The following is a 15,015-nucleotide window of genomic DNA, read 5'->3' on the forward strand; positions in this document are numbered from 1 at the left end:
AGCAGAGGTTGCAGAAGATAGAATATTGCTGAACAGTGAGTGTACCTATCTGATTCTTACTTTGGAAGCTTCCTCTCAGGGGTGTACTCCACCCTGTGAGACGTGGGGTGTCAGACTTCCCCTAGTGGGGGATGTCTCCCAGTTAGGCTACTCAGGGGTCAGGGACCCACTTGAGTAGGCAGTCTGTCCGTTCTCAGATCTCAACCACCGTGTCGGGAGATCCACTGCTCTCTTCAAAGCTGTCAGACAGAGTCGTTCGCGTCTGCACAGGCCTCTGCTGCTTCCCCTGTTGTTTTTTAGCTGTGCCCTGTCCGCAGAGGTGGATTCTACAGCGACAGGCAGGTTTCCTTGAGCTGCTGTGAGCTCCACCCAGTTCGAGCTTCCCAGCGGCTTTGTTTACCTACTTAAGCCTCAGCAATGGCGGGTGCCCCTCCCCCAGCCTGCTGCCTTGTGGTTAGATCGCCGCAGACTGCTGTGTTAGCAATGAGGGAGGCTCCGTGGGCGTGGGACCCTCCCGGCCAGGTGTGGGATATATTCTCCTTGTGTGCCCGTTTGCTTAAAGCGCAGTATTCGGGTGGGAGTTACCCAATTTTTCAGGTGTTGTGTGTCTCAGTTCCCCTGGCTAGGAAAAGGGATTCCCTTCCCCCTTGCGCTTCCCAGGTGAGGTGATGCCTCACCCTGCTTCTGCTCTCGTTGGTCAGGCTGCAGCCGCTGTCCAGCACCGATTGTCTGGCACTCCCTAGTGAGATGACCCCAGTACCTCAGTTGAAAATGCAGAAATCACGGTCTTCTGTGTCGCTCGCGCTGGGAGTTGGAGACTGGAGCTGTTCCTATTCGGCCATCTTGCTCCGCCCCCGTTTGTTTTTCTGAGAGGGAGTCTCGCTCTGTCGCCCAGGTGGGAGTGCAGTGGCGCAATCTCAGCTCACTGCAAGCTCTGCCTCCTGGGTTCACGCCATTCTCCTGCCTCAGCCTCCAGACTAGCTGGGACTACAGGCGCCTGCCACCATGTCTGGCTAATTTCTTTGTTTTTTTAGTAGAAATGGGGTTTTCATCGTGTTAGCCAGGATGGTCTCGATCTCCTGACCTCATGATCTGCCTGCCTCGGCCTCCCAAAGTGCTGGGATTACAGGCGTGAGCCACCGCGCCCGGCTTCTTATTCAGTTGTAAAAGCTGTTTAAATAATTTGAATACTAAACCCTTTTAAGATACATGATTTGCAATAATTTCTTCCATTTTGTGGGTTATCTACTCTTTCGTTCTCCCATGTTTTAAGAGTTTTATAGTTTTAGTTCTTACATCAAGGTCTACTTGGTACATTTTTATGTATGTGTGAGACAGAAGTCTAATTTCATTCATTTGCATGTGCATGTATATTCAGTTGTCTCAGAGACTATTTCTTCCCATTGGGTTGTCCTGGCACTCTTGTAAAATCCATTGACCATAAATGGTGAGGTATCTATCTGGAATTTCAATTTTATCCCATTGAGCTATCTGTTTAGTCTTAGGCCAGTTATATACTACTTTGCAGTAAGTTTGGAAATTGGGAGGTGTGAATCTATCAAATTTCTTCTTTTTAAAGATTGTTTTGGCTATTCTGCATCACTTAAATTTTCATATGAAATCAGCTTGTCAATTTCAGGAAAGAAGCCAGCTGGGATATTGATTGAAACTACTGAATCTGTATATCAATGTAGAGAACACTGGTATTTTATTTATATTAATTATTCAATCCATGACATGAAATATCTCTCCATTTATTTATCCTTAATTTGTTTCCATGCTTTATAGTTTTCAGTGTGTTTTCCATTTCTTTTGTTAAATGTATTGCTATGTGTGTTATTCTTTTTGATGCTACTGTAAATAAAATTCTTATTGATTTTATTTTCAGATGATTCATAGCTAATGTATAGAAATACAATTTATTTTGTATATCGTTCTTGTATTCTGCAATTTTGCTGAACTTGGTTTTAGTTTTAATAGTTTTAAGTGGATTCTTTGGGATTTTTTATATAAAAAAATCACGCCATCTCAAATAGAGATAGTTTTATTTCCTTTCTAATTTGGATCTTTTTTTCTTTTTTAAAAATTTTTTCATTTTCTTGCCTAATCAGCCTGGCCTGAACCTCTAGTACAATGCTGAATAGAAGTAGTGAGAGCGGCTGGGCGCGGTGGCTCAAGCCTGTAATCCCAGCACTTTGGGAGGCCGAGGCGGATGGATCACGAGGTCAGGAGATCGAGACCCTCCTGGCTAACACGGTGAAACCCTGTCTCTACAAAAAAAAAAAAAATACAAAAAACTAGCCGGGTGCGGTGGCGGGCGCCTGTAGTCCCAGCTACTCGGAGGCTGAGGCGGGAGAATGGTGTGAACCCAGGAGGCGGAGCTTGCAGTGAGCTGAGATCCGGGCGACAGAGCGAGACTCCGTCTCAAAAAAAAAAAAAAAAAGTGAGAGCATACATTCTTGTCTTGTTCGTGATCTTAGGAAAAAACATTCAGTCTTTATAATCAAATATAATAATTTTAGCTATGAGTTTTTCAAAAATGCCATTTGTTAGATTGAGGAAGTTATCTTCCATAATTACTTTCTTGAAAGTAAACAAAAATTCATAAAAGGATGTTGGATTTTATCAAATGACTTTTCTGCATCAGTAGAGATTTTCATGTGTTTCTGTCCTTTATTTCTTAGATATAGTGTATTATATTAATTGATTTTCAGCTGTTAAGACAACTTTCCATTTCTGGGATCATTTCCACTTTGTCTTGATGTATAGTCATTTTTATATGTGACTGGATTTGCTTTGGTAATATTCTGTTTAGGGTTTTCACATCTATCTGCTTAAATGATATTGGTCTATAGATTTAAAATATATATACTGACGTATCTATGTCTGGCTTTGGTATTAGGGGAATACTGACCTTACAGAATAAGTTGAAAAATGCTTTCTCTTTTATGTTTTGGAAGAGTTTTGAATAATTAATACTTTTTGTTTAAATAGTTGATAGATTTTTAAATAGTTGATATATTCTGATAGTTGATAGCATCAATTGTTTGAAACCATCTGGACCTGGGCTTTACTTTGTGTGGTATTTTAATATTATTAAGACATTCCTCTTATTGTTACAGGACTATTTTTTCTCCTCCTTCTTGAAAGAGAAGTAGTAGTTTGCATTAATTTTGTAGTTAGTGTCATCCTAGGAATTTGTCCATTTTATCTGTTACGTAATTTTTTTCAACATACAGTTGTTTATATTCCCTTGCAATGCATGTTATTTCTGTAAGGTTGGTAGTACTATCACTCTTTTATATGTCCTTCTAGTAATCTGAATCATCTCTTTTATTCTTGGTCAGTTGTACTAAAGGTTTGCCAATTTTGTCAGCAATTTTAAAGGACTGACTTTTGGTTTGGTTAATTTTTTCTGTCACTTTTGTATTATCCATTTGAGAAGTTTCTCCTGTTTTATTTATTTTTCCTGCTTTCTCCTTACATTAGATTTAGTTTGCTCTTCTTTTTTCAGTGTCTTACAGTGGCAGGTCAGGTTTTTTATTTGGGAACCGTTTTTCTTTTTAAATATTGATGTTTACAGCTTTAAAATTCCCTCTAAACCCTGCTTTAGCTGTGTTACTATATGTTTTAGAAATGTGGTATTTTTGCTTTCATTTATCTCAAAGCCTTTTCTAATTTCCCTTTTGGTTTTGGAGTGTCTAATTTCCACATATTTGTGATATTCTACAAATTCCTTGTGTTATTAATTTCATCCCATTGTGTTTAAAAAAGACCCTTCATATGATTTCAATCCTTTTAAATGTGTTGAGGCTTGATTTACAGGTAGCATGTTGTCTAACCTAGAATATGTTCCATGAACACTTGAGAAGAATATACATTCTGCTATTGTTAAGTGGCATGTTGTACAGATATGTGCTAGAATGATTGTGTTAGTTTTTTCAACTCTGTTTTCTTGGTAATCTTCTGAGTAATTATTCTATCCTTTATTGAAAGTGAAGTATTGAATCCTCCAGCTTATTCCTCATTTGTCTGTTTCTCTTTTCAGTTCTGTCAGGTATTCTTTATGTAATTTGGGGCTATATTATTAACTGCTTCTAAATTTGTAGTCGTTATATCCTTTTGAGGGAATTAACTTTTTTTTTTTTTTTTTTGAGACGGAGTCTCGCTCCGTCGCCGGGGCTGGAGTCCAGTGGCCGGATCTCAGCTCACTGCAAACTCCGCCTCCCGGGTTCCCGCCATTCTCCTGCCTCAGCCTCCCGCGTAGCTGGGACTACAGGCGCCCGCCACCTCGCCCGGCTAGTTTTTTGTATTTTTTTAGTAGAGACGGGGTTTCACCATGTTAGCCAGGATGGTCTCGATCTCCTGACCTTGTGATCCGCCCGTCTCGGCCTCCCAAAGTGCTGGGATTACAGGCTTGAGCCACCGCGCCCGGCCGGAATTAACTTTTTATTATAAAAGTTTCTCTATTTCTGGTAGCACCTTTTGTTTTAGAGTTTATTTTTTCTGATATTAACTATAGTCCCTTTGGCTCTCTAGGGTTACTCTTTGCATTGTACATGTTTTCCCTTCTTTTATTTTCAACTACATTACCCGTTTCAATCTAAACTGTATCTCCTCAGACAGCCTATAGTTAGATTTCTTTTGTTATCCATTCTGACAGTATCTGTCTTTTGACTGGATTACTCAGCCGATGAATGTTTAATATTATTACTGATACAGTTGGATTTACATCTGCCACTTTTTTTCTTTTTCTATATGTTTCATTGTTTTCTTTTCACTTTTGTTCTTGACTTATTATTTTGTATTGGTGGATATTTTGTAACATTTTAATTTCTTTCTTGATTTCACTATACTTTGGGGTAAAATATATGTGATATATAATTTGCCACTTAACCATTTACAATGTGAAATTTGGTAGCATTAATTAAATTCACAATGTTGTGCAATTATCACCTCTTTTGATTTCCAAAGTCTTTCATCACCCCAAAGATAAACTCTCTATTCATTAAGCAATAACTCTCCATTGCTTCCTCATCTCAGCTGCTGGTATCCTTGAATCTACTTTGTCTCTACAAATTTATCTATTGATATCTAGTAAACATGGAGTCATATAATATCTGCCTTCTTGTGTCTGGCTTATTTCACTTAGCACAATGTCTTCTAGGTTCATCAGTGTTGTATCATGTATCAGAACCTCATTCCTTTTAATGGCTGAACAATATACCAGTATATGTATACACTACATTTTTTTAAATCAATTCATGTGTTGATGGACACTTGTATTATTTACACTATTGTGATTAGTGCTACTATGAACATTTGTATACAAGTATCTGCTGGAGTTCTTGTTTTCAATTGTTTTGGTTATATATGTAGAAGTGGAATTGTTGGGTTCGAAGGTAATTCTGTTTAACTATTTTGAGTTAACTCTAAATCAATTTCGACACTGGCTGTGGCATTTACATTCCCACCAGTAACAAAAGAGAGTTCCAATTTCTCTATGTTCTTGCCCAAACTTGTTATTTTCTGGTTTTTTTTTTTTTTTTTTTTATATAGTCAATCTAGTAGGTTTGAAGAGGCGGCTCATTATACTTTTGGTTTGCATTTCCTTAATAACTAAAGATGTTGAGTATCATCCTTCCATGTGATTACTGACTCTCTGTATATCTTTTTGGAGAAATGTCTCATCAAGTCCTTTGTCCAATTAGACTGTTTTTGTTGTTAAGCTGTGGAAGTTATTAACATATTCTAGATCAGATATATAATTTGCAAATATTTTATCACATTCTGTGGGTTGTCTTTTTACTCTCTTGATAGTGCTCTTTGATACACAGAAGTTGTTAATTTTGATAAAGTCCAAATAATCTATTTTTGTTGTTGTTGTTGCCTGTGCTTTTGGTGTGATCTTTAAAAAACCACTACCAAATCCAAGATCATGAAGATCTGCCTATATATCTTCTCCCAAAAATTTTTATAGTTTTAGCTTTTAGATTTAAAACTTTGATTCATTTTGAGTTAATTTTGGTAAGGGTCTAACTTCAATCTTTGCAAGTGAACACCCACTTTTCCTATGTTTATGTTAAATAGACTGTTATTTTCCTATTGAGTGATCTTGACAAAGACTGTTAAACATCAATTGACTGTATGTATGAAGGTTTATTTCTGGCCTCTTGGTTCTATTCCATTGATTTACAGGTTTATCCTCATTCAGTGCCACACTGTTTTGAATAATGTAGTTTATAGTGAGTTTTGAAGTCAAGAAGGGTGAATTCTCCAACTTTGTTCTTTTGTAAAATTGTTTTGCCTATTCTGGGCTTTTTCAAATTTTATATAAATATTGGGATGGCCTTTTCCATTTGTACAAAAAGTGCTCTGGGGATTTTGATAAGAATTAGATTAAATCTGCATATTGCTTTGGGTTGTATTGTCATTTTAATAATATTAAGTCTTCCAATTGATGAATATGGAATGTCTTTCCATCTATTTATGTCTGTCTTTCATCTCTTTCAACAACGTTTTATAGTTTTCAGTGTCCAAGTCTTTTCACTTTTTTGGTTAAGCTTATTTCTAAGTTTTTTACTCTTCTGATGATATTGCAAATGAATTGTTTCCTTAATCTCATTTTCAGATTTTTCATTGCTAGTGTAGAGAAATACAACCAAATTTTTGGTGTTAATTTTCTATCCTGCAACTTTGCTGTATTTATTTTTTCTTAACAGTTTTTATTTTCTGAAGAGTTTTCTACATATAAGACAATGTAATCTGAGAGAGAGAGATAGCCCTTCTATTCAGATTTGGATGCCTTTTATTTCTTCTTCTTGCTTAATGACTTTAGCTGGAACTTCCAGTACTATGACAAATCTAGGTGGTAAAACTGGGCATACCTGTCGTGTTTCTTATTTTAGGGAAGAAGCTTTCACCATTGAGTATGATGTTAGTTGTAGGCTTTTCATATATAGCCTTTATCATATTGAGAAAGTTCCCTTCTATTCCTAGTTTATTGAGTTTTTTTTTTTCAATCATGAACGGTTACTGGAGTTTGCTAAATTTTTTTCAGCAACAATTGAGATAATCATGTTTCTTTTCCCCCTCATTCTATTAATCTTGTGTAATATGTTGACTGATTTTCATTTGCTGAACCACTCCTGAAATCTTGGGATAAATCCTGCTAGGTTGTGGTATATAAGCCTTTTAATATACTTCACGACAATGTTTTGTTTTATTTTATTTTATTTATTTATTTATTTTTTTTGAGACGGAGTCTCGCTCTGTCGCCCAGGCTGGAGTGCAGTGGCCGGATCTCAGCTCACTGCAAGCTCCGTCTCCCGGGTTTACGCCATTCTCCTGCCTCAGCCTCCTGAGTAGCTGGGACTACAGGCGCCCGCCACCTCGCCCGGCTAGTTTTTTTTTTTTTGTATTTTTTAGTAGAGATGGGGTTTCACCAGGTTAGCCAGGATGGTCTCGATCTCCTGACCTTGTGATCCGCCCATCTCGGCCTCCCAAAGTGCTGGGATTACAGGCTTGAGCCACCGCGCCCGGCCTGTTTTATTTTCTTTAGTGATTGCTCTAAGCTTGCATTATACATATCTTATCAATAATCTGCTTTGGGTTTACACTAACTTAATACAAGTGAGATTTAGAAAAGTTATTTCTACATAGCTCTATTTATTCTCTTTTGGAACTATTTTTATGCATGCCAAACCCATTATTATTTTGCATAATTTATTCTCTTTTTAAAAAATCTGAAAAAAAAAAAAAGAGCAAGTAAGTATTTATAGACTGTCTATAAACGCTCTTATTTACCATTTCTGGTTCTCTTTCTTTGTTCTTCTGACTCATGTTACCATTTGGTGTCATTCTTTATTTCAGTACAGTCTTGCTCCCATCTGTCTCCTCTGTGCTGTTTTTTGTAATATATTTCTATAGGCCCGACAATGAAAATATATAAATTATATATTTGTATATTCTCTATTATAGTTTTATACATTGGTTTTTAGAATAGTTAAGCACTGAAAACGATAAGAAATATGACATTATACTTTCTTTTATAATTACTTGTACACTTACCTTTATTAGTGCTATTTGTTTTTTGTGTGTAGATTCAGATTATTGTCTGGTTCCTTCAGCCTGAAGGAATGTTCTTTGTTATTTCCTCTAATGCAGGCTGATAGCAGTGAATTCTCTGCTTGTTGTAAGTAGGAATATATTTTACTATCTTTTCAAATTTTTAGTTTTTATGAATACCTAATAGTTGTACGTATTTATGGGGTAGAGGTAATATTTTGATACAAGCAAACAATGTGTAATGATCAAATCAGGGTAACTGAGATATCCATCACCTTAAAAATTTATCATTTCTTTTTGTTAAGAACATTCCAGTTCCACTCTTCTAGTTATTTTGAAATATACAATATATTATTGTTAACTATAGTCATCCTGTGCTACTGAACATGAAAGATGGTTTTGCTGAGTGTAAGTTTCTTGATGACAATGGTTTTCTTATCTCTTTGAATATGTTATCTCACTGTCCTGTGGCCTCCATTCTTTCAGATTAGAAGTTAGTTGCTGATCCTGGCGTTTCCTTGTATATATGATTTTTCCCCTACTGCTTTTAAAATTTCCTTCTTGACTCTGGCTTTCAAAGTTTTTTTGTTTGTTTGTTTTTTTTTTGAGACGGAGTTTGGCTCTGTCGCCCGGGCTGGAGTGCAGTGGCCGGATCTCAGCTCACTGCAAGCTCTGCCTCCCGGGTTTAGGCCATTCTCCTGCCTCAGCCTCCCGAGTAGCTGGGACTACAGGCGCCCGCCACCTCGCCCGGCTAGCTTTTTGTATTTTTTAGTAGAGACGGGGTTTCACCATATTAGCCAGGATGGTCTCGATCTCCTGACCTCGTGATCCGCCCGTCTCGGCCTCCCAAAGTGCTGGGATTACAGGCTTGAGCCACCGCGCCCGGCCGGCTTTTGAAGTTTTTAATAAGATGTGTCTGGATATAAACTTCTTTGTGTCATCTGTATTTCAGTGAGCTTCTGTATCTTAGATTCATGATTTTTATTAATTTGGGATGTTTTCAACCATTATTTTTCAAATATTTTTTTGGATCCTTTGTCTCTCTCCTGGTATTTTCAATTACGTATATGTTGGTGTGCTTAATTACGTCTGATATTTCTCTGATGCTGGTTTTTTTTCATTATTATTTCTCTATATTCTTCAGGATACATAATCTCTATTAATCTTGCTTCAAGTTTGCTGATTCTTTTTTCTTTTCTCTGTTAAATATCCCTGGTTTAACTCATTACTCTCTTGGAGTTATCAACATTCTCTTAATTGCTTACTGCCAATATCGTCATATGACTATGCTTAAACTTATCCATGCTCTGTTCCAAATAGAAATCAGTTCACTTGGGGAGGGCTACCAAGCTGTGTATTTTCATGGCCTCCCTCTTGGTTAAACCTGCCTCACTGCTCTGAAGCTGAAGGCAGTTAGAGTGGCCTGCTCCTTTGTAGTAAAACCGTTGCTTACAAGTAGGGCACAGGGTGGGAAAGGTACTTCTTGCCTTGCCTCTCCTGGTGTAGAAACAGTTCCTTAAAAGCAAGCTGGAGTGAGGGCAATTGGGACACAGTATTTTCCAGCTGCTACACCTGAAGACCTTATGTCCTGGAATGAGGAGTTGGTTTAGGAAGGAAGCCCCAGACTTCTCAGCTGTTTCTGCGTGGACAGAGCTTCTGTCCCACAAAACTGGGGATGATAAGAAATGCTGCCACCCAATCTTGGGGTAGTGCAGTATCTCTGGAGTAGGACCTGGGTAGAGAGGAAACCTTTGGCTTCTTGGCTACGTCCATACAGAGTGGAGCTTCTGTCATACTGAGCTAGGGATGGGGAGGTGCAGGGAGAGGGTCTTGGCTGAAATGCCTCAAACTCTCAGTTATATTACTGATGGATAAATGTTTCTTCATTTGATTTCCTTAGGACATTTTCTAGAGACTTTCAATAGTTGTTTTTTAAAATAATAATTTTTACCAGTTATGCCTGTTTTGTATGAGAGAGGGTTTACAGAGCTCCTTACGTGGCCAGCCTGGAAATGCCAGAGTACCATGTTTTTTACTTGAATTTTACCTCGTCTTTAAAAATCGATTTGCTTTGTAGGAAGCATGAAACAGAGCTCCTGCAGTAGCTAGAGAAAAGGTGATTTGAAGATCAACCCTCCGTCAAGGTGAGAATTTAAAAATGTTCTTTTATGCCAAAGATGTTTCTCAGATTTACTGTTTGGATATAAAGGCTAATCCAAAGTGTTGTCTACAGTATTCTGAGAGAGAAAAGTTGAAGGGCTTTCAGCTTCTCTTAAAACACTTTATGAAAGGTTGACATTTTAATTTTATATCAAGTTAATTCCAAAAATGTTTGTAGTATACACATACACACACACATACGCACACACCCCAAATATACCTGTAAATAAAAAGATGTTGGGAGACGATCATTGTTTTGGAATACTACTCCACTCTTTCCATTTCCATAAAATATAAAGAATTTACTGAAAATCCAGATCATTCTTATTAGATTAAGTAATCTGACTATAACAAATGCCCCAGCCACTGGAGGACCATTTTCCATTTACTTACAATACAATGTCTATGCTTAAAATAATTTTGGGTTATAAAATAACATTCAAATTTCACTTAGCAAATGTGGATTGGGAATGCTTTAGAAATCAGCACTTGTGCTCATGAAGGAGTGGTTACTCCTGATGTTGGCTTTCAGATATAAAAAGGGCTCTGTATTTGCACCAGAGCTATGCGATCTGTTAGCACAGAGATCTTCAGGACTAAGAAAAGACATATGCAAGACCTTTTGAAAATTTAAATGACTTCTAGATAATGAATTCTCAAAATTCTTTTGAAAGTCACACAATTTTTATAGTGATTAAAGCTTGTTTTGCTGCTAAAAATAGTATGTGTAACAGCCCAGAGACACTTAAAAACACAATCATATTTTACCTCTTATAACTCAATATTCTAATAGGTTTCATAAAAGTATTATACATATATTAAATAAGTCAGTGCAGGGTACTTAATATTAAAATCAGTCCCTTTTTTCTTTTCTTTTCTTTTTTCCAACATGGAGTCTCACGCTGTCGCCCAGGATGGAGTGCAGTGGTGCAATCTCGGCTCACTGCAACCTCTGCCTCCTGGGTTCAAGCAATTCTCCTGCCTCAGCCTCTCGAGTAGCTGGGATGCCCAGCTAATATCTGTATTTTTAGTAGAGATGGGGTTTTACCATGTTGGCCAGGCTGGTCTTGAATTCCTGACCTCATGATCCGCCTGCCTCGGCCTCCCAAAGTGTTGGGATTACAGGCGTGAGCCACCACGCCCAGCCCTTTTCTTCTTTTCAAAATATGACTGTACCTGAGAAGCAGCTGTGTGATGCCCCACTACACTCCTCTAAGAAGAGTCAAACATCACAAAGTGTCTGAGTGATCCTGTTAATGACATGTCAATATTTAGTTAAATATGATTTCCCCCTCCTAGTTAATATGCTTGTTTTATTAAAAAAAAACATTTCTATAAAGGCCTTTTGAATCACTTCAAGTCATTGTCAGAAGGAACAATGGGTAAGAGGATTGCTCAAGCCTAGGAGTTCAAGTCCAGCCTGGGCAACAGAGAGGCTTGAATAGCAAGAAGTTGTCTCTAAAAATTAAAAACAAAAATAACAATGATGCTTTACTGATGTCAAAATTAGAACAGTACAAGGACAGAGTTTTGAAAACCAAATTATTTTGAGAGGATTAGCACTGAACAGATACTAGGGGTAACCCGGAGATCTTCTAAGAAAGAAATCCAGAGAGGACTGACAGCCGTTAAGTTTTCAAAACCAGTCATACCCCTTCTAAATTCCATAGAGGAATTTGGTACAGAAAGTATTCCATTTCAAATAATTCAATCTTATCCTTTCTGTATAATATCAAATGCCATAAGCGTTCTTCATATTATTTAAGTGCCATGTACTTTCCCTATAACCTGCTCCTTGGTCACACTTACCATTGGAGCAGAACGGCCCATCATATGCTGAGAAGGCACAGTCACAGGCGACCCCTCTGCGTTTCTCTCTGCATCTCCCTCCATTGCGACACAAGTGTCCATAGGTGCTGCAGTGTCCTGCACACCCAGGCTCCACTCCTGGCGTCATTGTGGCTCTTTCTTCCAGATCCAGGGCCACCCCGTTCAACTGCAGAGACCGAATGCATCCTAGAAAGCCTCTCTGTCTGGTGGCCGTTCCACCTACAATGGAAACACTGCAAATAGAAATGTGTTCCTTGGTATTTTATTCAGGATTTTATGTCCATTATTCAGGATTTTATGTCCATGTCAAACTCAGGCCTTAAGGAGAGTGGCAGTAATCACAATGTGTCCACAAATTTTGTGAACACACGCAATTTTGAAAATAAAACTGTTGTGAGACGTCACGAAGCTTTAAATGACATTGAATAAAACATTTATTCATATAACTTTCAAACATGGTGAGTCTGGTAAATAGTCCATCTAAAAACATTTCTTTTACTTCAGGTAAGGAAGAATTTCACTTTAGTTCCTTTACAAAGAACAAAATACATAATATAAACCACATCAAACATTATTTTACTTTCTTTATCAATAAGAATGTGCATTATAATGGTTAGGTATGAACTTTCAAGCTTTTCACAATAATAAAAATATATATGGATACATTTCTTACTTGGATGGACTCTAAAAATGAAGTGTGAAGGGAAATGGAGAAGCAAAGGAGGGGAAGTTGGAAGGGGAGACACCATACCCCAGGATCTCCTCTCAAGAGGATATAGTGCTAAACAGTAACTGAATACTGCATGCATGCGTATTTTGTCATGTCAAACTGGAATGCTGAAGAAACCATTTAGAGAGGTTTACAACACTTGTGTAGTGACACACACCATTATGAAGGCAACAATTCTCAATGTTAGGAGCATGGAAATTACCTAGAGTTTCTGGAAAATGCAAATTGAATACTGCATGCATGCATATTTTGTCATGTCAAGCTTGAATGCTGAAGAAAGAGGTTTACAACACTTGTGTAGTGACACACACCATTATGAAGGCTACAATTCTCAATGTTAGGAGTACGGAAATTACCTAGAGTTTCTGGAAAATGCAGAGTTTTGAGCCTCTTCTCAGAGATTCCGATTCGGTGGGCCTAAGGTGGGGGCCCCAAATCTGAACTGCCAATCAGCTTTGTGGTTGATTCTGAAGCCAGTGATTCATTCACCGCAGTGAATGCTGATTCTAGGTGAATTGTATGCTAATTGTGTTTCTAGGCTTTCCCTTAAATAATCTCCAAGATTACAAGTGAGAAAATCAAGTTCTTGGTTTGACCCCTCCGTGTATTCCTCCTAGTTTGACGGTTTCACGTCCTTTGAAAAAGCCTCACTGCACCTTAATAGAAGAGCTAACCACACTTGAAGCTAGGTTTTAGGAAGTCATGGTATAACAATAACACCCCCATCCACATCCACATCCATACATGAGTTCATTGTGTAGCATTTAGTGCCTGGAAGTTGTATCTACCCTCCCCTGTAAATTAGGTTGTATGATAATTTGTGATTTAGTCCAGTTTTAATTAGATTGCATCCTTATTTGCTTTAAAATGCATAAGAAATGAACAAGTGAGAACTTTCATCTGTGTTAGAATAGTTTCAAAAGCAATATAGCAAAATATATTTTTCCCAAGGGGAACAATAAACAACAGTGATAAAACAGTAATTAAGCAAACTAAAGGAAAGCCTTCCAGAGCTATCACCTTTAAATAAATGGAGTGCAAGAACAGAGGAGCAAGACCGGGTTATAAATAAGGAGCCTGTGATGAGAGAACCCCAGAGGTGAGCACAGCAGTGAGGAAAACCAGGAGTGGGCTCCTGGAAGCCTGGCCCCAGGGAGCTGCATGGTGCTGCTTCCGCTCAGCGGGTATCCTGCGATCTGGTTTTGAGTGGACCCTGGAGGACTTCTGTCCCAATTACAAGCTCTGTAACTACACTGAGAAGTGAAACTGAAGAAATAGATAAAGATGTCTAATGATCACACTAATAGTGTTGACAAAACATAGCTGTCACATATGCCAATCCTCTATAATATGAATGGTTCAAGTTTGGGGGTCGGCTGTCCTGGGATCCCTCTCATTAGCTGGTTACTCCGCCTCTCTGAGGCTTGGCTATCTCATCTGTAAACAGATGACAAGACACCTAAACACTGAGATACTGCAGGGCCCGGTGGCTCACACCTGTAATCCCAGCACTTTGGGAGGCGGAGCGGGTGGATCACGAGGTCAAGAGATCGTGACCAGCTGGGCCAACATGGTGAAAACGTGTCTCTACTAAAAATACAAAAATTAGCCAGGCGTGGTGGTGCCTGAGCCTGTAGTCCCAACTACTCAGGAGGCTGAGGCAGGAGAATCGCTTGAACCCGAGAGGCGGAGGTTTCAGTGAGCTGAGATCGCGTCACTGTACTCCAGCCTGGGCGACACAGCGAGACTCTGTCTGAAAACAGAAACAAAACTAAGAAATGTCAAATAAGAAGTACACAGCAAGCTCCTGGAACCTACCAGGTTGTCAGCAAATAGTACCAACAGCAGTAGTAGTTGTTGCTGGCAACTGTTGCTCTCAGTACGTTACAGTTCTTATTTTCTTTTGGACCTTCTCTGGACTTACACTAAATTCCGTTGTCAACCACCCGCACTCACCAATGAAGAGCTGGCTGTTGAGCTGCAAACGAACGTGCCCATCGGCAGGGGCAGGCTGCATCTTCCGAGGAAGCTGATCCACTTGAAGAGACGCTCCTTTCACATTTCTCTCTGCCCTCACGTGGTGCCACCGATTGTCATTAAAGGGAGTGGGTGACTGCACCGTGACCTCACAAGGTCCATTCCCCACATCAAAGGAAAAGGTCACTTCTGTGGGAGCTAGAAATAGTAGACATGAATATTGCTCAAGCGAATTCACAGGGAAGAAAACT

The 15,015-nt window shown here is 38.7% G+C and overlaps 1 protein-coding gene across 1 annotated transcript in view; it reads right to left on the reverse strand.

Moving 5' to 3' along the window:
* Positions 1-15,015, reverse strand: part of LOC117098297 (contactin-associated protein-like 3) — a 79,962-nt gene that overhangs the window by 20,831 nt on the left and 44,116 nt on the right. Inside the window, 2 exon segments of the mRNA XM_033236689.1 lie at positions 12,037-12,276; positions 14,744-14,962. Coding sequence (XP_033092580.1) covers positions 12,037-12,276; positions 14,744-14,962 — 459 coding nt within the window.

The sequence above is a fragment of the Trachypithecus francoisi genome, unplaced genomic scaffold (assembly GCF_009764315.1).
Source record: "Trachypithecus francoisi isolate TF-2019V2 unplaced genomic scaffold, Tfra_2.0 Lachesis_group16, whole genome shotgun sequence".
NCBI lineage: Eukaryota > Metazoa > Chordata > Mammalia > Primates > Cercopithecidae > Trachypithecus > Trachypithecus francoisi.